Below are 24,664 nucleotides of genomic sequence, written 5' to 3'. Positions count from 1 at the left end.
GTACAGAAGCGAACGTATCTTTAGATGAATTTCCCAGAATGGTGTCATTTACAGCTAAATATTTTACTGCTGCAGTTTAGGTAGCCCATAAAAGGGTGAATATCCCCCAGAGACTCATAATCCACTAATAATGGTAATAGATCTTGTGTTACAATGCACAAATGACCTCTCAGTCAAACGATTTAATTTTTTCTTCTTGCAGCATGGTTGGATTCACACACAACATAATAACAGTGTTTTTTTACACAATGAGTCAATTCAACAGATTAGGAAAGCAGTATTAAACTCTTTTGCCAACAAAACAAATCAGTATGACCTCTACAGTTATTTTTTCCCCATTCAAACTAGCATCATACTCACTCTAAGAATTCTTGAACTTCCCAATTGTTCCGGAGCATTCCTTGCCTAGTAAGATGCATTGGAAGCAGATAGACTACAGATGTTAAATAGCTTCTCTATACAGTAAGCACACAGAACTGCTTTCCTCAACCTGGTGACTTCCAGATGTATTGGACTACAACTGCTATAAGGCCAATATTGGCTATTCTGTACAATATGCAAATGACCTCAACACAAATCAGTGACAGATGTCCCCATAAGCATATACAGCATTAATGTGACAAGTAGATCTACATTTCTCAGCCTCAAGCAGATTCTCTATGATCTCAGACAAGTCACTTAGCCTTAGGAATTGATCTCTTCGATAGAATATAAGAAAATAGAATAAAGAAAAATCTGCAAAAGAATATTTGTTTTGTATTGCCATTTTAAAAAACAGTTGAATTTTTCTCTAAAAACGAAAACTGGAAAACTTGCAGGACCCAATTTAGATTCTTTCTGAAAAATGTAATACAGAACAATGTATTCCTCTACTTAGCCACAATCTATCAATTTTCCTGTGTTGACCCAAACTAATGCCTCGTTTTGAGGGGCATATGCCTTTAAATTACCAGATGCTGTGCAAGTTAGGAAATGGCAGCTTTATATTCCCATCCCCTCTTTGATCTCATCAGCTGTCCCCGGTATATTGAGCTAGGCAGAATTCCAGATGTGCACAAAAGGAAGACCAGGAAAAAGTGGGAGCTACAACTTCTCTACCTCTTTCTTTTTAAATATTAAGAAGTACTGGGTAGTCCATTCAATTACAGGGTCGCTATTGGTCAGTACAGGCTAAAACAACTACAATTGGCCATAAATAGAAAGCTTATGGGAAAATGTTCATTTTTCAAAATCCATTAGGATAAATCAAGTAGCAAGCTTTCAGCAAGGTCTTGGTTTTTAGAAAGAGAGAAAGAAAAACATTATCTACATCATGACACTGTGAAATTAAAACTCATGCTCCCTTCCTCTGACTGCAGTAGCTTGAACTGATGTAATGATCAGACACTGAAGGTAAAGAAAATGCTGCTTAGAAGTATAACGAAATATATTTATGTGACCTTTGATGCTCAAGATACTTTTGTGCCAAGATGCAGAAAACTGTCAGGGCATATATTCTGATGGAGAGGCAGCTTACTTGTTCCAAGATTTTAAAAGGCAGACTTTGAGAATTACATCATATTGCTAGCTATACAGTTGCTCTTTGTAGGCTACTGAAAATAAAAACACTAAGAGCTGTAGATCACAAATTACAGATAGTCCTCACTTAACAATGGTAATTGGGATCAGCAACTCCATCACTAAGCAACATGGTTGTTAAGCGAACTCCACACAGTCATTAAGCGTGACATCACATGATCACCATTTGTGACCTCCTGCCAGTTTCCCCACTGACTTTGCTTGTTGGAAACCATCAGTGAAGGTCGTAAATGGTGATCACTTGATTGCGGGACACTGCAATGTCACAATTGCAAGCCGGTCACCCAAATCACGATCACGTGACTGCAGGGATGCTGTAAGGCTGCAACTATGAAGACTGGTCTTAAATCCCACTTGTTCAGCACCATTGTAATTTCAAATGATCACTGAATGGTCATTAAGCGAGGACTATCTGTATTTGGAGAAAAGCATTTGAAATTTTAACCAAAATAAAAAGCTAATTGTCTATAGCTTCCATCCACATACAGAACAGGATTCAAAGAGAGTTTAAACATGTCACTGTTAAAATTTGAGGATATACGCAGCAATTTGTTGGGTCAGCAATCTGTTGTTGATCCAAAGGGATATTTCTAAAGGAAAAGTTACTCTTTCCTACTTCACAGTAGCAGGGCAGACGTATCTCTGAAGTCCTATCAGGATGCCTTAGGAGCATTCACAACAATCACAAATAGTAAATGATAAATAAAGATTAATGTTTTTCATATCTCCTACTACATGCTCCCTATTTAGAATATCTAATTGATTAATCTATTATGCAAACATAAAACAAGAATAGGCCTCTGCAATTTGATCCTATACATTAAAAAATTAAATTGTGGAGATTTAAGCAAAACTTAATTCCAAATGTACACCATTATTGCAAAATAATAGCTATCATATTGCCTATGTAAATTGCAAAAACTTGTTTTAAATATTTTGGTTACTTATATCTCATGCTTCCTTGAATATGAATGGCTGTTTTGCCGATTAGAATGCTTGTTTCTTTCAGAAATGCTACACCTGTCTTAAGCTTTCTTCAAGACTTCAGCACATAAACACTAAAGAAATGAGTCTGCTATAATTTTGACTTATCATAATCAGCTATTTAATTTTCCAATGTACTAATATATATTGTGGCCCAGATGTAAAAGAAAGCTACCACAAAAGCCAAGCCTCTTCTGCTAATAATAAACTCAGCCATAAACCTCCCAACAAGCCAAATACCCAAACATTTAAAAAATGCTTTTTTCTAGCAATGTGGTTGATCTAGGGTTAACCCGTATCCTCATCCATGACTATGCAAATAATTTACAGCAGACTGCCATTGGCACCAGCCTCTGTGGTTCCAACCTTCTTCCGTTTCTCTATTCTATAATAAAAAAGCATTTTCTAAAAAACAAAAAATCAGCAGAAGATCTTGAACAAAGACAATCCAGGCCATTTGAGGTTGAAAAGAAATTCCCAAGCTCCCCATTTCTTGTAAAGTAGTTCCCATTTATCTGTTCTGAATTAATATGATAAAAGGATCCTGAACAAACCATCTGCAGACAGCTATTCCCACAGAGAGCTGCAAACTGTACAGCAGAATTCCCTTCTTATCATTAAGTCTTTTTTGCATTTTGAATGCATGTTTTTTAAAAAACAAGACATGGAAGGAAATTAAATATAGTGAATCAGCTGTAGTGTTTCCAAAAACGGGATTTGCTTTTACTATTTTATTGTTAACCTTTGCAACTCTTTGGACCTCATGATATTTAAATAACCATTTTATGGGTACTATTCTGCATATTTTAATAATTTTACTGTAAGAAATATCTTGAATGTACCCAAAAGTGTTTAATATCACTTAATATTACCAGAATACAATTACTGAATATTTCATAGTTTTTAGTTAATTATATCCTTGCAAAGATTAGTTCTCACAATTCAACAGATAGCTCTCTTTGTATTTTAACATTATATCATCCTACTTAATTCTTCCAATATACCATGGTCAACAGAAAAGCCCATGAGTATTTTCATATATGTGTGGATTAGCCTTTTCAGGTTTTATACACAAGAGCCTCTATAGGTGAAACTAACAGTCAGGAATCTCACAACCGATGTCATTCAAATGTATTTAAAAACACAATTTTTTTAAAAAGCTGAAAATATATTGAATAATGATGGTTCAAAGTATCTTTACTGCCCAGAAAATATAGGAATACAAGTAGTCCTCAGTTAACGACCATTCATTCAGCAACTGTTCAAAGTTACAATGGCAGTGAATAAATGGTAGTTATGCCCAGCCCCTGAAGTTATGGCCACTGCAGCACCAACGCAGTCATGTGATCAAAATTTGGCACTTGGCAGCCTGCCTGCACTTACAACCACAGGGGTGCTTCAACTCCTCCCACCTGCCTATATCCCCTCATCTCTGCCCTTTTAGCCACCCTGCACTCTGCCACCTCTCCTGGCCCTGTTGCCCGGCGCTGCACCAGCCCTGCTGTCTGAGGCCTTCCAAAGCCTCGCAAGAAGGCCACATATGACTTGGAGAAGGGCACATGCAGCCTTGGGAAGAAGGCCTCACGTGGCCAGCAGCTGCCTCAGGAAGGCCAGGCTGGGCATCCCTCATCAACAGTGAGAAGACACCAAAGGTTAGCTGGGGGTGGCAGGGCTGGTGGAGGTGCGGCAGGGTGCAGGGTGGGAGGGTCAGCTGAGGTTTTGTGCTGTGGTGTGGAGCTTGAGGTGGCATTCCTCAGTGGCAGTTGCACTAACAGTGCTGGGGCTAAAGTAGAGGCCTGGAGGTGTCAACCAGCTGAGACTACTGAAGGCCCCGGGCTGCTACTTCAGCCCCAGTGCTGCCGGTGCCACCACTGCCACCAAAGCGTGACACTGTGCAGGGAAGCCAAAAGGGCAAAGATGAGGGGGACATAGGTGGGTGGGGGGAGTTTAAGAGGAGGCAGTCTTCTGCCATTCTCCTCTTGAGGCTTGGGACTGGGAGGGACCAAGCCAGGAATGGCTTAGATCAGGGTGAGTCCTTCACTAATTATCGGGTGGGATTCAGTTAACGACAGCAGTGGGGACTGCCAAGGTTGTCATCGCTAAGTGATGTGGTCACGTGATGTCGCACTTTACAACCGCATCGCTTAGCAATGCAAATTCTGGTCCCAATTACTGTTGTTAACCAAGGACTACCTGTAGGTACTTGTAATGGTGTGTAAGAAAGACCTCAAGAGACAGGGCAAAGAGATGCTGCCTAGGGAACAGACAGATAAGAGAAAGCATGGCCTGCAGCTGCACTAATGGGCAGAGTAAGAAGCTAAGAAGGGACCCTCTCTAGTTTCTCAGGCTATATTTTCCATTTTTTTAATCCCAATTTTACAAACAAACCAAGTTATACATAACTTAAAAATAACTGTTGCATATATTTCATTTTTTTTCTTGAAAGAACAATTAGTGGTTCTCATTACTTCAAAATGTATGGACATAAAACAGGAGTGTCTAACAACACCAGTGCCAGCAGTTGGCATTTTAAGACACCTGCTTCTGTCACTACTTAGGAACCTGTTTCTGTTTCTTGCTTATCCTGTTTGCCCTCTTCAAGGCTGAACGCAATGCTAAGAGTAAGAAGATGGAACAGCAATCCTCCACATACCTTCACTCCTGCCCCATGTAGGTGTGCAGGCTGGATCCAAAGGGAGAAAGCAAGTGACTGGAAAATGGGCCCATACAGAAATGGGGAGTGAAGGGAAAAAAAGATTTAAAAGAGGAGCTGGGAAGAACATATAATAAAAAGGAGATATGCATAAAACCAAAAGCTATAGAGGGAAGAAACTCAGAATGATTTTTGATAGGCCATTTGGATATTAGGCACAGGCCTTTTATCAAAAATTAATCTTACCTGGGATGAATCCACCTTTGCAATTTCTATGGTGGTATCCAGTACACTATGAAGATTATCTCCATCTTCTTGAATGAAGAGATAAGCCACCAGGAGGAGAACATGGACAGAGACTTGAGTTGCAATAGGAAGCATTGATTTAACAGAAAATAACCAATCAGACATGGAGGTCTTATCTCTCAAAAGCCAAAGGAGTTGCCAAGTGACATGCAATGGACCATAGGTACTGTTTATGGGGAAGAAGTGCTCCCAAGAGACCTGGAGGAAATGAAAAAGGCACATTATAATAACGAAACTGGCTTCCTCATGATACCAAACTGAATATCTTATTCAATCCACTTTCAAATATATATTAAGACAATGTTTCCCATAACTTTCAGCCTATATGGACAAGTCCAATGCTGGCTGGGAATTGTGGGAATGCTGGACTGGCACATCTAAACAGTCCCAAATTGGGGAAAGCTGGCCTGTGCAAAGAACAATTACATGACATCATCTCATTGCTGTTAAAAGAGTTTTCTCATTCAAATAAATTACCAACATCAGTATTGCCAATTATGGCTTCCTCTCCTAAACCAAACCTACAATTATACTTACATTGCATACCCTCTTAAACTTCCCAAATATCAATCATTGTAAAGGAAGTGCTAGAGTTCTGTTACTAAAGATCAGGCTTAAAGCCTCAAGCAATTTGGGATTTTTGCTATGCTAAAATTAGCTGGAGACTCTTGCCTCCTCATTTAAGTAGGCTTGTCAAAGAAGCATCCCCAATGCCACCCCAAGCAGGGCAGCGCATTTTTGGCTCTTACGGCATATCACATATGTCTATATCAATATATGCTTAAATTGGCAGGGGGTGGCTAAACATGCCTTGGAAGCCCTCAAACCCACACAAATGAACTGCAGAACTAACCCAGAGGAAATTAGATTTAGCCCCAGATGGACCTGGTTTTATTTGGGGCTCATTAATTACACTGGCCAATTAACTCCTCCATTTTGTATGAACTATTTACTACAGAGTTAGCTGACACTCTCAGGAAAAAAGACAATGTCCCAGAGAGGTTTCATGAAAATAAGGCCTCTATAGGAACTCTCATCTCAGCAGATTTTTTACCCCCTCATGGCTATATAGGATACATACTAGTCAGTTCTTTTGACCTCATAGCTTTTGCTCTGATACAGTCTGCATTGTCAGCTGTGAGGCCTTCTATAGAGAGGTGTGGGCCTTTCCAAATCATGTACAATCAATTTAATTTACCACAGGTAGACTCCAATCAGGTGTAGAAACAGCTCAGCAACAATCAAGAGGCACCTGAGCTAAATTTCAAATGTTGTTGTCTTTTGCCAGGAACAAAGGCTCTGAATACTTATGCCAATGTGATATTTCAGTTTTTCCTTTTTAATAAATTTACAGACATTTCTAAAATGCTGTTTTCACTTTGTCATTATGGGGTACTGAGTGTAGATTAATGAGGAAAAAAAATGAATTTGAACGATTGTAGTTCAAAGGCTGCAACATAACAAAATTGAAAAAAAAGTGAAGGGGGTCTGAATACTTTCCGAATGCACTGAAATTGTGTTCCCAATTGCTGCCATAAGTCAAGGACTACACACACATCACGCAATTACATTCATTGAGTGAAGATTAAGCTCCATGTCAAATATCTGCTGTGTGATAAACTTGGGCTTTCTTTTCAAAATGGCTTGGATCCTGAATTTTCTTCCATGGCAAAACACACTAAGAAAATGTAGCTTTTATTTCTGCCATTAGGATTGGAAACTTGCAAACTGTGGTGATGTCATATAAGTGGTTATAGATGGACACTAGATGTTCCACACCAAAATCTCTCAAGTAATAAGATGAGCAAGCTGGGATTCATGTCAGTGTATGAAATAGGGTGCAGTCCAATATCTGAACAAATCATAGTACTCAACTTTGGTGCTGGCCTAGACCAAGGAGACTGTAAGTTCTAGGCCTCCCTTAGATTACCTAAGCTGGCTGGATGACTTTGGGCCAGTTGCTCTCTCTCAGCCCAACCCACCTCACAGGGTTGTTATTGTGGAGAAAATAGGAGGAAGGAGCATTAGGTATGTTTGCTGCCTTGAGCTATATAGAAAAAAGGTGGGATAAAAATCTAATAACAATAATAACAACAAACCCAAACCATCTTGGTTTATGCTTAGAGAAAATTCTTATACTACCTCTACTAGTTTGCCTATTTGCCAGATTTTGGTTTTGTTTTAACACCCAAATGTTCCTCATGCCATGTGGGACTGAATATCATCACAAGAACTGTCAAGCAATTTCACCAATGGCAGAACGTAAAAGCAGTAACTGGACATGTTAAACAATGAATAGGCAAAAAGATGAAGCAAGGCCAAGAAGAGACACAAGATACCTTAGAAAAGGTAAAGCAGCAGTAGGGAAGCAATGCAAGACAGAAGACAGAATGTATACTTAGGAGAATAGCCCAACCCAGGTTTGAGAAGAATTTCTGAACTTCACTTAGGAATTGATCTTTGTTCCTGGCAAAAGACAACAGGTTCCTAGTTCTGAATCTGCCAAGAAGCTGAGAATAGCCAGAAGAATTCTACACACCCATTTTAATTATATTGTTTAATGTCATGTAAATTCATTTTGGATAATGGGAAGTATAATGGTTCTGTACTTGAAATGACCTTTTAAAAAGCTATCTCACGTAGAAGAATATTTTTAAACTATTATTCCCCTGCTCATTGCTTTCAATTATTACATCCTGAAAATTAAGATCCAGACATCTGCATAGATACCATGTTGACAGACAATATGGCTTAAAGATAAATGCCCCTTCCATTGTTTTCATTCTGCTACCCACTAGAGGAAGGAAGGAAAATAGGCATAATAGTTGGAAGCCAGTCTTGTAAGATGTAATTATTTTATTCTTATTGAATATAGGACTTACTTCTGAGTAGACCAGCAGACAAAAGCACTGTTCTGTTTTAAAAATACTATTCCATAGAGTACATTTTTCAAAATAAAAGTAACTCTTAGCACTAATATCTTAATATATTTTCAGGTCAAAGTGCCTCTGTCAGAGGTAGTGGGAGGATATTTCTAGGTTGTCTATTTGCATTTTATTTGCATTTCATTTTCCTATCACTTCAAGGGCAGAGCCCACTCATTTTTTGCTACCAATGCAAATCTGTTTGCAACTTTCTTCACATCAACACCTCTTATATGCACTGGAATTTACCTAACCCAATTCCTGGCCTGGAAAGAAACAAGGGGGAGACTGGAATAATCTCAATCAAATAATTGATTCAACTCCTAGGAAAAGTGTGTGTATCAACTGAATTGATTACATACTGACATCAATAACTTTAAATGCATATAAATTGGACACTCGCAGTCAGAAGATCAGACTGTTTCCTACTTATGACATGAAAAACAAATAAGTAGTGGTGTTGCTTTCATAGTCAGGAAGGACACAGCATAGACAATACTTGGATACAATGCAGTCAGTGGCCGAATAATATCAATTAGACTTCCCGGACAATCCTTTGAGATGACAATTATCCAAGTTTATGCTCTAATCAACCATGCAGAAGAAGAGGAGGTTGGTAACTTTTACAGTTGAGTTCAATATGAAATCAATAGAAGCATGCAACCAAGATGTGTTGCGTGTGATTGGAGATTGGAATGCCAATGTTGGAAATAGTGAGGAAAATGTAGTTGGACTGTTCAGCCTAGGTAATAGAAATGATGCAGAAGACAGAGTCATTAGATTCTGCCAATCCAATGGTTTCTTCATTGCTAACCAGGTCTTCAAACAACCCAAATAACACCTATATGCATGGAGATTATGAAATGGAGTACATAGAAATCAATTGACCATATTACTTTTTTTTTCCTTAGCATTTTTCCCACAAGTGCAGTGTCTGCTTTTTTTCAGATCAACCAAATGTTGATCCATTGGTCGCAACAGGAATTACTGGTATAATAATAAAGACATGGCAAAGACATGGCCAGGAGCTGAATGAGGAACAGTTCATGAACTGCTCTTGTCTGAGTTCCAAGTCAAGATAAAATGGAGGACAAAGCCAACCAGTTCTTGGGCATATACACACTATTTTCAAGGAGAACATCAGAAATCGCTTTGAAGTCCTGAATCTCATTGATAGGAAACCAAAGGAACTGTGGAATGAGATCAAAGAAACTGTTAAGCATGAACGTGAAAGAGACTGACAAAGATCAAGAAACAGAAGGAAACAAACTGATGTCAGAACAAACAGTGGAAATTGCCAAGAAGCCAAAACCAAAGGCAAAAAAAGGCAAAAATCTTAGGAAATAACTTCTCAAAGAATTTCAGAGACCTGTTAGAAAAGAGAATAAGCAGGATTACAAATACATCTGTAAAGATATTGAAGATGGAAACAGACACAGAAAAATAAGGAAAGTTTTCCAAAAGATTTCCAAACTCAAAAGGAAGATATAATCTCTAATTAGTATGCTAAAGGATGTCAATGCCAGATATTAACTGATTAAAAGAAGATCAAACAAAGCTGGAAGGAGTGTATACTGAAATTCTATACATCAGAGATGTCAATATCTAAGGTACTTTGGAAGATATTCTCTATTCACAAGTATTCTCCAATACTCTATTCTAGTATTCTCCAATACTAGAAGATGGGATTAGGTCTGCATTCCAGCTATTACCAAATCAGTATGCAACAGGAACTGGTGGAATATCTACAGAAATAAGGCAAGCAACAGAAGAAGAATCAATAAAGATCCTAACCAAACAACGCCAGCAAATCAAAATTGGGAGAGGCCAATTTGTATACCAGTACTGAAGAAAGGAGATTTAACTATCACAATATCCTTAATGCTTAATGCTGACATGCTAGCAAAATAATGTTTAGGATCATCCAGTGCAGACTGGAACCCTACATGTTCAAGCTGGCTTTAGAAAAGGCTGAGAAACAAGAGCTATTATTATACTGGATAATTGAAAACCCTGAAGAATAGCAAAAAGTATTCAATATATGCTTCATTGATTATGCAAAAGCTTTCAGTTACATTGGCCATGTCAAGCTGTGGAACATGCTTAGGAAAATGGGAATCCCAGAACAGCTCAGTGTCTTCACGTGAAACCTATGCATAGACAGGAAGCCACAGTACAGACAGAACATGGCAAAAAAGGCTAACTCTAGGTCAGCAAAGGAGTGAGACAAGGCTATCTCAACAGCAAACTGAATGGATTAAATTACAGCAACAACAGGTGCAGCATTGAAAGACCTGAAGGGCCAGGCTGGGGACAGATCTGGGGATAGACCTGGAAGGTCTATCTATATGGTCACTAAGAGTCAACACCAACTTGATTATTAAACTCTTTGACATAATACAGAAAAAATGTCAGTCAAGCGAATGAAGGAGCAAAAAGTAGAGAACATTTTGGCAGATGCAAAAGTATTTGGGAGGGTAGGTGGAGAAACATCTGCTATTCCTTGCTGTTTCCTACATTATCTCTGAAAGAGAAATTATGGGTAAAAAGAGCCATACAGCTTCTCAAAGTAATTAACTGATTCCTTGGTCTATGGAGTCTTCCTTATTCATACTGAAGGAGTAGTTGGTGGCAGTGGTGATCTGTGGCCCTGCCAACAGGCAATCAACAACCACAAAACATAACAAGTTGACAGACATTTTGTCAATGGAAGGGAGCATGCAACCAGTACCGCTCTCAATGTGCCACGTGATCTAAGAAAGTCAACTATTAAAATTTGGACAGGTGAGGGCAAACAATAATACTTTCCTGGATTGTTGGTCATCTTCTGGTGAATTGCTAAATGCCTACTGTTATACAAAAAAGAATGCTGGACTTAACATGATCTATCAAGCTTATTTATGTTGCCCCTTCATACTCTGATTTATTCTTTCTTAATATTATAATCCATCAGTACTAATTCTAATATTTGACATTGCTAGGTTTGAAGTACAGGTGAAAGTTGAAAGCATGCTGAAATATTATATAACTATTATTTTTCTACACCTAGAAAACTTATGCATAAAAACTTTACCAGGTGCTGCTCTTTCAGCTCCTCCTGCTGTACAATCTCTAGAAGATTAATGGCTAATTGCTGCCTAGTTGTGCTGTCATTCTCCTCAGTCATGTTGTCCTGGACAGCTGTGGATGACAATATCTGCAATGCAGGCATCACCAAGATGAGAGCCACCAATGGAGTCATCTTGATTTCAGAACACGAAAGAAGCTTGATGGCTATAAAAACAAGAGTACATTTGTATTTAGAATTTTAAAAATCAGAACCCACATAATATAATACTGAAATGTAGAAGTAGGATACAGATACAATCTCCACTTTAGAACAGAAGGATATTTGAAAACATGAAGCAGCCAACAGCAACTTACGTAGTTTATGTATCTAGTTTATGAGTATGTTTACTCATGAGTGAGGATCTCAGCAACAACTTCACTGTTTAGTAAATTCGACTGCTGCTGAAGAATAATGATATACAGAGTCCTTATAGAAGGATTTAAAACAATCATGGAGCCGAATTCAGAAATATTGATCCTTCATATTTGCTGGAGGGAGGGAACAGGGATAGGAACTTTCCATCAGCCAGTCCACTCTGTAACTCTTTTTGAACCTGCTTGCTCTGGCTGTGTCCTCAGCTACAGATTCCTTCTCCAACTGTGTCTGGATTCACACAGTACCTCTACACACCACAAATACAACACTATCCATGCCCAACCATCTCCACCATTGCCTAACAGATCTACCTTTATGTATTTTCACCAAAAGGCAGATGTGCCTGCTCCCAGGTGTCTTATTTGACAAGAAGCTTGTAAGTGTCTATATGATATTTTGCATGATTTTGGTAAATAGACAAAAATACCCTTTAACCCTGAGATCAATTTACAATTCTGCCCCAGTCAGGGAATCTCAATATTAAATGTACGTTTACTATGGAATCAATGTAGAAATAGGAATCTGAGATTCCTGGGTTGAATGGTGACAAACTGAGTTTACAACACTGATTCCTCCCCAGGACAAGGGAGTATTTCATCATCTTTTCATTGCCTTACAGTATTATTGAACTGGTAAGTGGAAAACTCCTTTGTCTTGCCTCATTTCTCACCACCTAGTACTCGTAAACTAACCTCAAAGATACAGTAAACAGGGACTGCACCATTCTTCCCAGGGAAAGCAATTTCTCAAGTGAGCTGTAGAACAGCAGAAAGCTTTAGCTTCTGCTGAATTTATTCCTGATCCACAAGAGTAAGTAAGATAAAGTAACTGAGGAAAAAAGCTATGTTGAGTTGCTTATTGTCCTATTGCTATGAATTTTTTAAGATGTACAGTATGGGATCATATCCAGCATTTATCTTAGCTAGTGGGAGTTTTGGAATGGAATACAAAGGAGATAATGATTTTTCCAGATCTGCCTCCACAAACAGTTCAGAAGCAGATGTTATTAAGAAAAGCTCATTGGGCAGCAAAACAAAAAGAAATTAATTCTTTTTTCCTTTTTCCAGCAATTTGCCACAGATGCTCCAGAGAAGTTTATTGTTTTGGGATCATTTAAAGAAATGTAGTAGCAGCTTTTTTTAATGCTTAATGTTTTTCTTTTCACATTTTTAGAGGGAAATGAAGCACTTTGCATTGGGGGCAGGAGTTGGGGGGGTAAATTCCCATACTCTATTTTAGTATACCTTATCTGGAAGTTGTTAGTACTAGTACAATATTTGCTTTTTTCAGTTTCCTTTCTCATTTTTTTTCTTTTAGTTCTTTAATGGTCTTTTTTATTTTTATTTTATTAAATGCTCATTATGATTTTATTCAATGCTAATGGCAAAATGTTGACAGTGACTCTGGCACATAGATTACATAAATTATTAATCTGATTGTCCATCTTTCACAATCTGGTTTCTAAAATGGATGACAACCCTTAAATAATATTGGATTACTAATTGATATTTTAAATATACATTAGAAAAATTACATCAGCAGTGATGGTCTAACTAGAAAAGTCTTTGAGATGACACAGAGAAAATTTCTGGAGTACTTTTTGGCTGATAAATATGATGTTTTGTCTTTTTGTTATTAAATGGATGAACATTTCTATTCTAATTTTTGACTGGGATTATTATAAATAAAATTAGTTCCTCACCTATCAAGAAGTCTCATGGAACTCATGAATAATGTTCTGTATTTCCTCTTATTTAATTTGATATATAGATAAATCACTGACCTGTTCTCAGGCAAGTGAAGGACATTCTGGGCATAAAAACAGATGGAGTTTAACAAACCTATGTTTATGACATATGTCTTATTAATCTTTATGAACAACAAATTTGATCTACTATAGTTGCTAACGTGACCAACAAACTGATAGCTCCTGAAAAACTTATCAGAAAGTTACAGGGGCTTCTAATGAGCAAGGGAAGGGAAGGGAAGGGAAGGGAAGGGAAGGGAAGGGAAGGGAAGGGAAGGGAAGGGAAGGGAAGGGAAGGGAAGGTAGGCACCCTACAGAGGATAGCAAATTCTAAATCATATTTTGATAAGTGGTGCACACAGGCAAAATTAGACCTTGTCCATAGCTATAAACTGTACAGGAGTAACACTGGTCTTATAAACTCTTAAACCTTAATACAAAAAAAAAAAAGCCAATATAAGCATCTAACCTTCTTTTTAAAAAAGGGAAACAATCAGAAACACCAGGCTCCAACTGACTGAGGCTGCAAAATTGAAAGATTCACTGACATTTTGGCACCATGTGTCACAAAACTCAGATGCAAGATTTGAATGCCATGTATCAGCTATCGCCTAGGAAGCCCGCTTTCATTTATTATATGCCACACAAAGTAACACAGAATCTAGCATCTCACTGGAGACCACATATGCTCCCAGCTGTATCGGTCTGAGAGACAAGACAATAATTGAGCAACTGAAGCCTAATAAAGCTCTCGGGAATGACTTTCCACAATCCAAACCACAACATTCAAAGTCAACACAATAATCACAATTTATTAAAAAAAAAAATGACTTTAACCAACAGAGCTTGCCTCACTCTCTGACCCAAATGCCTAGGGAAACTGCCAGGTCTTCAGTGCCTTAGAAAAAACAAACAAGATCAGAGTCATCTGGATTTCCAGAGAGATGCTGTTCCACAGGCCAATCTGGTATTATGGGTGGACTTTATGTATATTTTATATATACAGGCTAGTTTAATACTGTAATAAACTTGGTATGCTAATCTTTTTGAGTGTTCTTTCAAATTGTTTTGATAAGGTATCAAAAATTATCAGGTTACTTCTTTAATTGTAGTAAGTCTCATAAACCTCCTATAGGCTCTAATGTATCTATGGAAATTCACAAAAAATGGGACTTTGCTTGGTGCCTGAATGTTTCTGATTGTCTTACAATTATTCTAATTATTACAAGGAAAATGTCTTCATTTGTTGATATAAATATATCAGACTGCATATCTCAGATTAATACTGATATAAATAGGTATCTAAAAATCCTAGTGATCAAATGGGGAAAAATAAATGTTGCAGAAATTAACATTATTTCAAGGCTGATATATGTACTTAGAGGGATTCCCATGTTAAATATCAAGAAATTATTAAGAAAGTGTCCCTCCCCCTGAAGGATATATTCCTATATTTTCTTTACTTAAATAATAATGATGTACATTTTAATTTTCCTGACTTTCACCTTTATCAATGAGCATACATTTTGACATCTATTTATTTATGGAACATAACTAATAAAGTTCAAAAGTCATTATGGGTGAAATTAGAAAGTTATTAAATGACTTCTTTAATATCTTGGCAGAGGTGTAGTTCTTTTTTGTTTAGCTGAAATTCAGCATTAAAGGTACAAGTCATATTTGGAATATGGAAGTACAATTTTGACCCTTATAAGTATTCTGGGACAATCCCAGTTTGAAAACTGCAGGTATACCTTTCTTTTGGAATTCATGGGCTAATAGAAATTAATACCTCAGATCAAGTATTAATTGCCTATCAAGTTTCCAGACCATTTGGAAAGAATTTGGATTCTTTAAAACTGCAGAATGGCAATCCATACAATTTAAACATTTTTCACAGTTTGCTCCAGATACTTTAGCAGTTAAAGTAAAGCTTCCGGTTAAAGCTTTAAAAAATATCCAACATGTTTCTTATTTAACTTGAGACTAATTCAACATTTTTTTCCATTCTTCATTCAACACCACCAGAATTTTTTAAAAGGGTTGGCTGTCAACTGTCAACGTTGGAAGAACAAAATGATGGAGGTGACATTTATGCATATGATATGGGGTGACTCTGCAATTGTCCCGATTTAGTTTAATATTATGTGAGCTAATTCTGAAAAGGTAAGAAGCAAACAGTCTGAAACCAGAATGGTCAGTTACTATAACAAGGGACAAGTAGAAATCATTCTCTTCAAAGAGAAAAAACTCATTCAAGCTAGTTGTAGCATGCAGGCAGAAGACAAGGTGTTAAAGAGCTGGCTCTCTCCCCAGGCTCTGGGTTAGGAGTATGTGTCTTTGGGGAATTTTTACTACTATTGCCTTAGTCCACCATTTATTGCTTCTTTTGTTTTTGTATTATATTAGAGGAATTTTTAATTGTATTCTACCCAGGCTGGCTTAAAAATGTGATTTATAAATAGGCGGAAAATATATCGTAAAAGTAAAAAAGAGACAGAGATATATTTTTAAAATCCCCAAATCCAAGAACGTATTTGAAGAAATAAATCTCATTAGCTTCCACTGGCTACCTCAACATAAATCAGAAGTCATATATCTAATTCTGCTTCAGATTTGAAAAAACTTGTCTTCCAAAATCTATTCTAGGGTGATAATATAATTTTTCACTACTAAAAAAGAACTCTTGAAATATATATAATTGTTGTACGCACCCAGAGTTGCTTTGTGTGAGATGGGCGGCTATATAAATATATTATATGTCACATATTATTTATATGTGACATATAAATAAATAAATAAATAAAATTTTGACTATTCACAAACAAAATAAAAACCGAGAAGCAGTAGAATTAACATGCAGTTGTTGTTGCTGTTGTTATTATTAAAAATTGCATGCCGCCTGACTCCCAATGGCTCTGGGCAGCTTACAAGTAAAAACATTAAAAACAAGGGGAAAAAATACAATAAAAGACAAAAATAAAAGAATAAAAAATGGCAAGGATGACAAGAACCAGACAGGAACGAAAAGGAAACAAACCCACACAATCCAAGAGGGCTTCATTCATCCTCACCAAAGGCTTGGGTGAATAGCACATGCCTCCTCCTCCTCCTCCTCCTCCTCATTATTATTAATTAAAGCAAGTAATTTGTCTGGGAATTGTTGCAATTTTACAACGAAGTCTTACCTAGGTTTAAGATAGGCTTTTGCTGACTAGCTGGAATCTGCAGCAGGAGCACACCTAATCCAATGATGGCCATCTGAAATGGAAAACCCTGAAGAACCAAGATACACATTCAAGTTTGATTTTCCTTCCAAGTATAACATACAACAGCCTATGGAAATAAACACCCTAAGCAAATTTTACACTCTTGCTTTTTAAAAAAAATGTCAAAGATAACATAGTTCTTCAACCTTACTATGTAAAATAAATAACTCTAAGTTCGTTCTGACGTTATTTGGTCCGGGTATAATGTAGCTACTTCCCATGTCATGATTGCATTTTTGGAGCAGTAGGCAACAGTGTCATGAAAAAGAGCCATGTCAGGTGATTGACTCTGACTCTTCTCAAGAGATCTAGTGAATACTAACCCGTGTTTAAACACATTGCTTAAATAAGTATGTGAAAAATTTCCCTTCTCTGGTCTTGGACTGCAATAACAGCTTTTTTTGATCCTCATTACAGAAGAAAAACAAAGCCATAAGGTCTATGTTCAAAGACAGAGAGATATATATAGTAGTATAGCTAATTTGTACTGTTCCATTTTGTAATGGGATTAGAGTAATCCCTACACATAAGCGGCTCACTTGTCAAAAAGACTAGTGTTCCTTAAATGACAGCTTTTACAAATAGCAAATCCTTGATTTATGAACTACAGACAGTTCCCTACTTGCGAACTTTTGTGTTGCAAACTTTTACCAATGCGAACAAGATGGACCCAGAAGTCAGAACTGGAAGTCAGAACCGGAAGTCCAAACTGGAAGTCAGGAGAAAGTAGGAAAGTTTGCAGTGCACCACAAACTAACTCTTTCCCACCTTCTCCCACCTTCCATTTGCATTGGAGTTGGAGTTCCCGAAAAGGAGAGAGGGCAGTGGCAGAGATCGGGGAGAGGGGCGGAGGTCTCCTGTCTCACCTGGCAATGGAGCGCGCCGCGCCCCATCTGCTCATCCTTTGCTCCCCTCTCCTCCGCTACCACTCCCTCTCCTGCTTCACGTGGTGATGCATTGGCAGCAGAAGATAGGGCTCCTCTGCCCACACCGCTGCCCTGCCTCCTCCTCTTTTTTTTACTTTTTACTTGGACTTATGAACAAAACGGACTTACAAACAGCCTCTTGGAACGTACCCTGTTTGGAAGTAGGGCACTGACTGAATCATGTAGTCCTCTACATTACTGAAAATGTGTATATATCCAACAGGAGCATGGACAATAAGCTAAATAATAAAGCACATGCTTGATATGTATAAGGTCCCAAGTTTATTTCCTAGCATCACAACACAGGACATGGAAAAAATTCCTATCTGAAATACTACAGCTATACAATGGCTGGCTTCACTCATTATTCTAAACCAATAATGTGAATTGTTTGTATGTTCTGTTTTAGCATATATTTTATAAGCCATGGTTTGTGGCTTGCATCTCTAACACAATACTTTTCTTGTGCCTGCAAGGCTGCCTTTTTGTAAAGATTTTCAGCTGTTTTAAAAAATGGGAAATTGATATACTTCAAAGCACTTGAAGACCATCAGCACTGACAAAATCACCATCAGTCAATTGCAAAAGGCAGCTTTACCTGGAATAGCTTACATTCTGCGACAATACCTTTAACACCATCAAATATCTGCCTATCCCAGGTCCTTGGGAAGAACTTGACAGGTGAACAAAAATGCCAAATCCAGTCTAAACATCTGGCTGGCTGTGCGACCAACAATAATTTATTAAATTTATATGCCACTCGACTCCCAGTGACTCTTTACAGTACTTTCCACAAATATCAATAGTCCCACGTGCATTTTTAGAAAATAAAAATGGTGGATGACTACAGTCCAATCTTTTGTTTGAAGTGTGACCACCAGTCCAGAAAAAAATAAAAATAAAAAGAAGAGTGTCCTAGAGGAAGCATTATTTAGGAGCCTTATTAATCTATTTTCTGGAAATGTATGTCTGACCACACTTAATCACAGCAAATTCTTTGTGAAAGAATAAGTCCTTCCATAGAAAATAATTTATGCTGGAATCCATGGCATACTGTTAAAATTCCAAATGCATCCACCAGAATAAGAAGATTGGAGACCCATGGTTCATGATTTGATGTGTTGTATGAATTCAGTTCTGGTCTATTCAGCAAGTTATGACTTTAAAAGCATATCTTAACATAATATGCAAACTGAGTCAGCATAAACAATATTGAGTTAGATTAACTAACCATCTAAACAAGGCAGATGAACAACTTCCAGATGAAGGGGAATATGGGTATTTTCTCATTTTAAGAAGTCCATTCTAAGTAATACATATTCATTAGGAGGATAGGATGGAAAACTTCATAAAAAGAGAATAAATAACCATGAAAACTTTTTCTAAATGCTAGTAAGATTTAATACCCATTGCTGTTCTTTAGTATTCAGTTGGGCCTGTCCTTTTGCCCAACAAATTTATGGCTCCTTAGGTGGCAGAAGAAAATAGCCTGAAACCAGACTAGTCTGTTACAAACACAAGGAACAGGTGAAAACCAGCCTCTACCCCCAAGTCTTATTTCAAGCCAGTTACTTCTCAGAGGCAGCACAAAAAGATGTATTTAGACCTTGATTTGTAAATAAGGCTTATGTTGGGAAAGTTTCTGTAATGACTTCATTAGTTTTCTACAATAAATCTACTTCTCAGAAGCTCTTGTATCTTTGAATGCCTGTGGTGCCTGTGTCCAGTCCAGCTTATTAACAGAAGTCTTATAACTAGGTGCCAAAAGTTAAGAACCACCATTCAATTATGAATGTACCTTAAAAAATTATCTCATTACCCAGAGAGCCTACCTCTTTCAGAAGCTCAACATTTTCCTCCATTAAGCCAATTAAAGATGAACATTCCCCTGTGGTCTGCAGGCTAACCTCACAAAAAACGAGAAGCTGCAGACAAAGATGACATAATTGTGTCTTCCAAAAACTGGGGTAGCGCAGCAGACTCCGAAATAATTCCTCCAAAAAAAGCAGTGCTTCTGTGATCTGTAGAGCATCTTTTACCTGTGGAAAGGAAAGAAGCAAGACTGCGTCGTGCATGCAAAGGCACAGCACTGAGACCAGCATCAAGGGGTAACAGATATGTATAAATGAGGAATTTGTATAGAAGAAAGCAACACAGAAAGATATTGTGTTCACTTTAGGTCAGTCTATACTGGGATAGGCAATCTAAGATCCCACCCCATGTGCATTCGAGAAACACCTTCCTGATGATGTGGTGATGATACTCATTTGTAAATCTCTGTCCCCGGCTGCCAAAGTAATGTTGTCAAAGTGCTTTCCCAGTGATTGGAGTCTGTGTGGATCTGGATGGGGAGGAACCAACTTCAGCTCAATCCTAACAAGACGGAATGGTTTTAAGGTCCCTTGTTTCTAGTGATCTTCCATCATTGACTCTGAATGGAGTAACGCCCTTCCAGGCAAAGTTAGTGTGCAATCTGGGGTTTCCCCTGGACTCACAACTCCTCTTCAAGGAGCAGGTGGTAGCCACAGCCAGGAGGGCCTTTGCCCAACTACATCTTGTTCACCAACTGCACCCATTCCTAGATCAGGAGGCACTGCTTATGGTCACTCATGCCTTAGTCATCTCCCGTCTGGACTATTGCAACATGCTCTACATGGCTGAAGAGCCTCTGGAAGCTTCAGCTGGTCCAGAATGCAGGAGCTGGGCAGTACTGGGTGCTCCATAGCACACCTATGTAACACTGCTGCTTCATAAGCTGCACTGGCTCCAGTAAGCTCTGGGTGCAATTCAAGTCTTCATGGTAACTTTTAAAGCCCGACATGGCATGGGCCAGGTTACTTGTGGGATTGCCTCTCCCCAGTGGTTTCTGCCTGTCCCACCAAATTGGGCAGGGTGGGCATGTTCTAAGTCTTATCGATAAGGTAATTTCATCTGGTGAGTCCTCAGAACCATACCTTCTCTGTTATGGTGCCTGTCTCGTGAAACAGACTCCTCCCTGAGATATAGGCAACCCTGACTCTCTCCATGTAGAGCATCTTTTACCTACGGAAAGGAAGGCTCCGAAGGCCTGGCTCTTCCCCCAGGTACTGGAGCCAGGGTGCCAATAGAACTCTGATATGATGTATCTGTGGTTAATGAGATTTTTTAGGGGCTTTTAGATTTGCTATTTCTCATACTATGGATTGTCATTTTGTTTTGTTTTGTTTTGATCCACTGTCCCAAGTTTGGTATATGGGTGGCCATATACATATGTTAAAGAAACATAGAAAACATAGAAAATAGACGGACAGACAGACAGAGTACACTTAGAGGTTATCATCCGAGAAGCCTCACCTGATAATATGGAATCAAGTCACAAAACAGCTGAAGGAGATGCCTTTCAAGGGCAGGGGGTTCCTCTTTGTTCAAAGGCCCATATGGCTGAAACAAGACTCTGAGCAGGCCCATCCGTAATTCTGCATGTTCCCGCAACTGGTAAGGTTCACAATACAGGTACCTTAGAAATGGCCTCATTATAGTGACACATACACTTTCTGCCCTGAAATTATGAGAAAGAATTTTAAGAAATCACAAGACATTTACAAGATCAATGTATAGATTGCCTCCTCTGGTGTACAATAAAAAGTCAACTATAAAGAAACTGGAAAAACACAAAAAATATAATAACTACCCTCAAGATTTAAAATATGTAAACCAACAAACATAACCACAAAGAATCAAGTTAAACACTACTACTTCAAGCTGGAATGATCTGAAGAAAAAAGTCTTCAAAAACACACAGCAGTTGCTGATTCCTAATCAACACAGGAGAGAAGAATGGGAAGAATGAGAGCCAAAACAGGTCACAATCTGCAGGTTGCAGTACAACCCGCAAGGCCTTATCCAATATCTTAGTATTCTCATGGGTCTATACTGGACAAAGGAATCTAGCACATAATCAAGCCCAAGTGTTCAGAAGTTCATATGCTACCTGAAACGTGAACCAGCCTAGGTATCTAATATAACTTGTGAAACAGTGAAGAAACAAGAGGCATTTTCAGCACATGTTAATATGACTCTCATGGTTACTGGCAGAATACTGCACTTTTCTGAACTGTTACCACCCTATTAAACAGCAACAGGAATCCTCTATTTTTAAAGCCTGAGTTCACATAATGTCAGGCCTAGCCCAAGGAACTCCAAGAGACCATGCAAATTCAGTCCAGCTTCGTTTATTAGCTACAACCTCTAGCAAGAATCTTCCCAGACTAAAACCCCAGTTCCCAAAGTCTTCCAGCCACAACAGTGTGAATTCCTCAGGGAGGTGCCAGTCTCATCCTCTTGTTCCTCCCACGCGGTTCTGGTGAGCTAAGAAAATGCTTATCTCCCTGAGCTTGGCCTTCATAATTCCATTCCATCACACATAAGAACCTATAGGCCAATAGCGTTATCAGTCACTTATGTAATTATTTAATTTTCCTACCCTTCTGGACATTGCTGGAAAAATGTAGTCATATGCTGAAGAAGGAATGGCCAGCAGTCAGGTCTGTTTTCAAGTATAATAATTAGTGGGTGAGGAGAGTTTCTGGGAGAAAACAAAAATGAGACAAATGCATTAAAAATAATAAATTTGTAAATTTGATTAACGTAAAAATAAATACAGTCATAAATACAGTATTTTAACAAGATACAGAATTGCCTGAGAGATATCCTTTGATAATGGGAGGGGGATGTTCATGGATGCAGAATGAAAACTATATTTACTGGTAATATATTAACAAACTCTTTAATAACCTTCATGAATGCTGATAATCATTTCAATGCAGATATGTTTATTATTATGGTAGCAGTACTTTTCCTACAATGAATTGTCTCAGTTGCATAAATTTTAAGTAATAAATAAAATTACTTCTTTAATGTAAATATATGGATAAATACACATATTATGCACTCCTTACTTCTTTCTCTTTTGAGAAGCTCAATGGGCATTATCAAGAAAAATGATAATGCAAGAAAAAAATCTGGATATTTCATATTTTCTGGTATAAATTCTTCAGGACTTTGTTCCACCCCACCCCACCCCAATGAAGAAGTATGAAATTGCCTCTGTTAAAATTCATTCTGATTTTCTGGCCAATTTCTGACCTATTAATATTTTGAATTTTATTTCTGTTGCCTATCAGCTGTCACATCCAATTTTATCTGATTTGCAATTTTACTTTTCACCTTGCCATTCAAGTTATTTAATGTTAAACACTGGATCCAGAGTCTAACTCTATGTCACTCCAAAAAATACCCCTCTCCAATCTGATGCATGTGATTAATTTTGAGGTTTTTAGTAGCTGTGGGTCCACGTAATAGACATCCTCTATAACTAAATTGTTAATTAAATGGTATAGGCTACTTTGTAAAATACTATGCTGAAATTAGGCTTTATTATGTTGGAAGGGAGGGAAAGAGACAAGACTTGTTCTCAACAAATCCATGCTGAATTTCAATAATCACTGTATTGCCTTCAAAGTGTTTATAGATCAGTTGTTTTATTATCTTCTCTAGAATCTTTCTGGTATCAAATGTCAGTTCCCCAAATCCTTCCACCCCTTTTTAAAACAGTGTCATTTACTCTCCTTAAATTGTCTGGCACTTCAATTCTCTGGGCCTTCTCACTGTTCTAATGGATACAGGTTTGATAAGATCATTACGTTATTTCTATATTGTAGGATGTCTTTCCTCTGGCTTTGGAGATTTAAATACTTTCACTATAAATATGTCTGTATCAACCTCAAGCTGCATTTCTGCCCCTTCATCCCATCCTCCGTAACTGCCTACTAGAACACATACTGTCTTATTGGAGAATACTGAGCCAAAATAGGAGGTGAATAGTTCCACCCGTTTTGTTATTGCTAACTAATGATATTTTGCCATCTTCATTTAGCTACTGTACAATGAATAGTTTAATGGATCTTGATTTAATGGACTTCAGACCAGTTTTTTGGCTGGACATCCTCCTGACGTAATGAACAAAATCTGGTAAATTGAAGTTTGAAACTGTTAAATTGATAGGCAGTCTGGCAGGCTGACTGGTGGCAGCAGCAGGAATGTCTTGGATAATCAAGGGCATGGTTGAGCATGCCTAGTACTTACTTTATAACGGTTTATAAATACAGTATGTGAAAAAGTACCTTTCAGATTTAATGGTTATTTGGGTTTAACAGATATTCCTTCCTCCAAAGTGGTGCATTAGGGCAAGAGTTTACTGTACTACTTCTTTTCTCTTCAGATATATTTAGGAACCCTTTTTATTCTTAGCATCTACCTCCAATCAGTTAATTCTAAGCTGTAGGGTTTCTGATACCATCTCTATTATTCTAAACTATCTGTATGTATTCTTCCTTAGTAACCTATCCTCCTTTCCCCATCCTGTATGAGTCTACTTTCATAACTTCATTAAATTTTATCACTAAACTTTATGTAGCCATATTGACTTCTTCTGCTACCTTCTTCCCCCATTGCCTTAGAATTACTCACAACTCTGCTTGTAGTATCTTTCTCTTCTCTCTTTTTAGGAACACTTTCCAGTCCTGAGCTCCTTTTCAATTATCATTTTCTGCCACAGAATTCTACCTAGTATTCTTTCATCTTATTTCCAAAAAGTGCAGATATTCATTTGACTGTTTTAAGCCTACGCTTTATTTTTTTCTTAAAACAAAGAATTCTAGCATTACATGGTCACTTTCCACAATATTTCTATCATGTTTATTGTGTCAACGAAGTTCTTTCCACAGGTAGTATCAAGTCAAGGCTAGCTGATTCT

General features: G+C 37.8%; 1 protein-coding gene across 4 annotated transcripts in view; it reads right to left on the bottom strand.

The window, feature by feature from the left end:
• FOCAD (focadhesin) overlaps window positions 1-24,664 on the bottom strand; it is a 158,231-nt gene that overhangs the window by 116,695 nt on the left and 16,872 nt on the right. For all 4 annotated transcript variants that reach the window (XM_088130304.1, XM_007424948.4, XM_088130302.1 and 1 more), the window contains 6 exons: window positions 22,334-22,435; window positions 21,205-21,409; window positions 19,704-19,910; window positions 16,865-16,952; window positions 11,519-11,718; window positions 5,462-5,719 (listed from right to left, as the gene is read on the bottom strand). In XM_088130304.1, coding sequence (XP_087986430.1) covers window positions 5,462-5,719; window positions 11,519-11,718; window positions 16,865-16,952; window positions 19,704-19,910; window positions 21,205-21,409; window positions 22,334-22,435 — 1,060 coding nt within the window. The remainder of the gene's footprint in view (window positions 1-5,461; window positions 5,720-11,518; window positions 11,719-16,864; window positions 16,953-19,703; window positions 19,911-21,204; window positions 21,410-22,333; window positions 22,436-24,664) is intronic.

The sequence above is a fragment of the Python bivittatus genome, unplaced genomic scaffold, assembly GCF_059951505.1.
Source record: "Python bivittatus isolate LINGU-HERP-01145 unplaced genomic scaffold, Pbiv_v1 ctg000850_np1212, whole genome shotgun sequence".
NCBI lineage: Eukaryota > Metazoa > Chordata > Lepidosauria > Squamata > Pythonidae > Python > Python bivittatus.
Note: the sequence above shows the minus strand (reverse complement) of the source record. Positions and strands in the feature narration are given on the sequence as shown.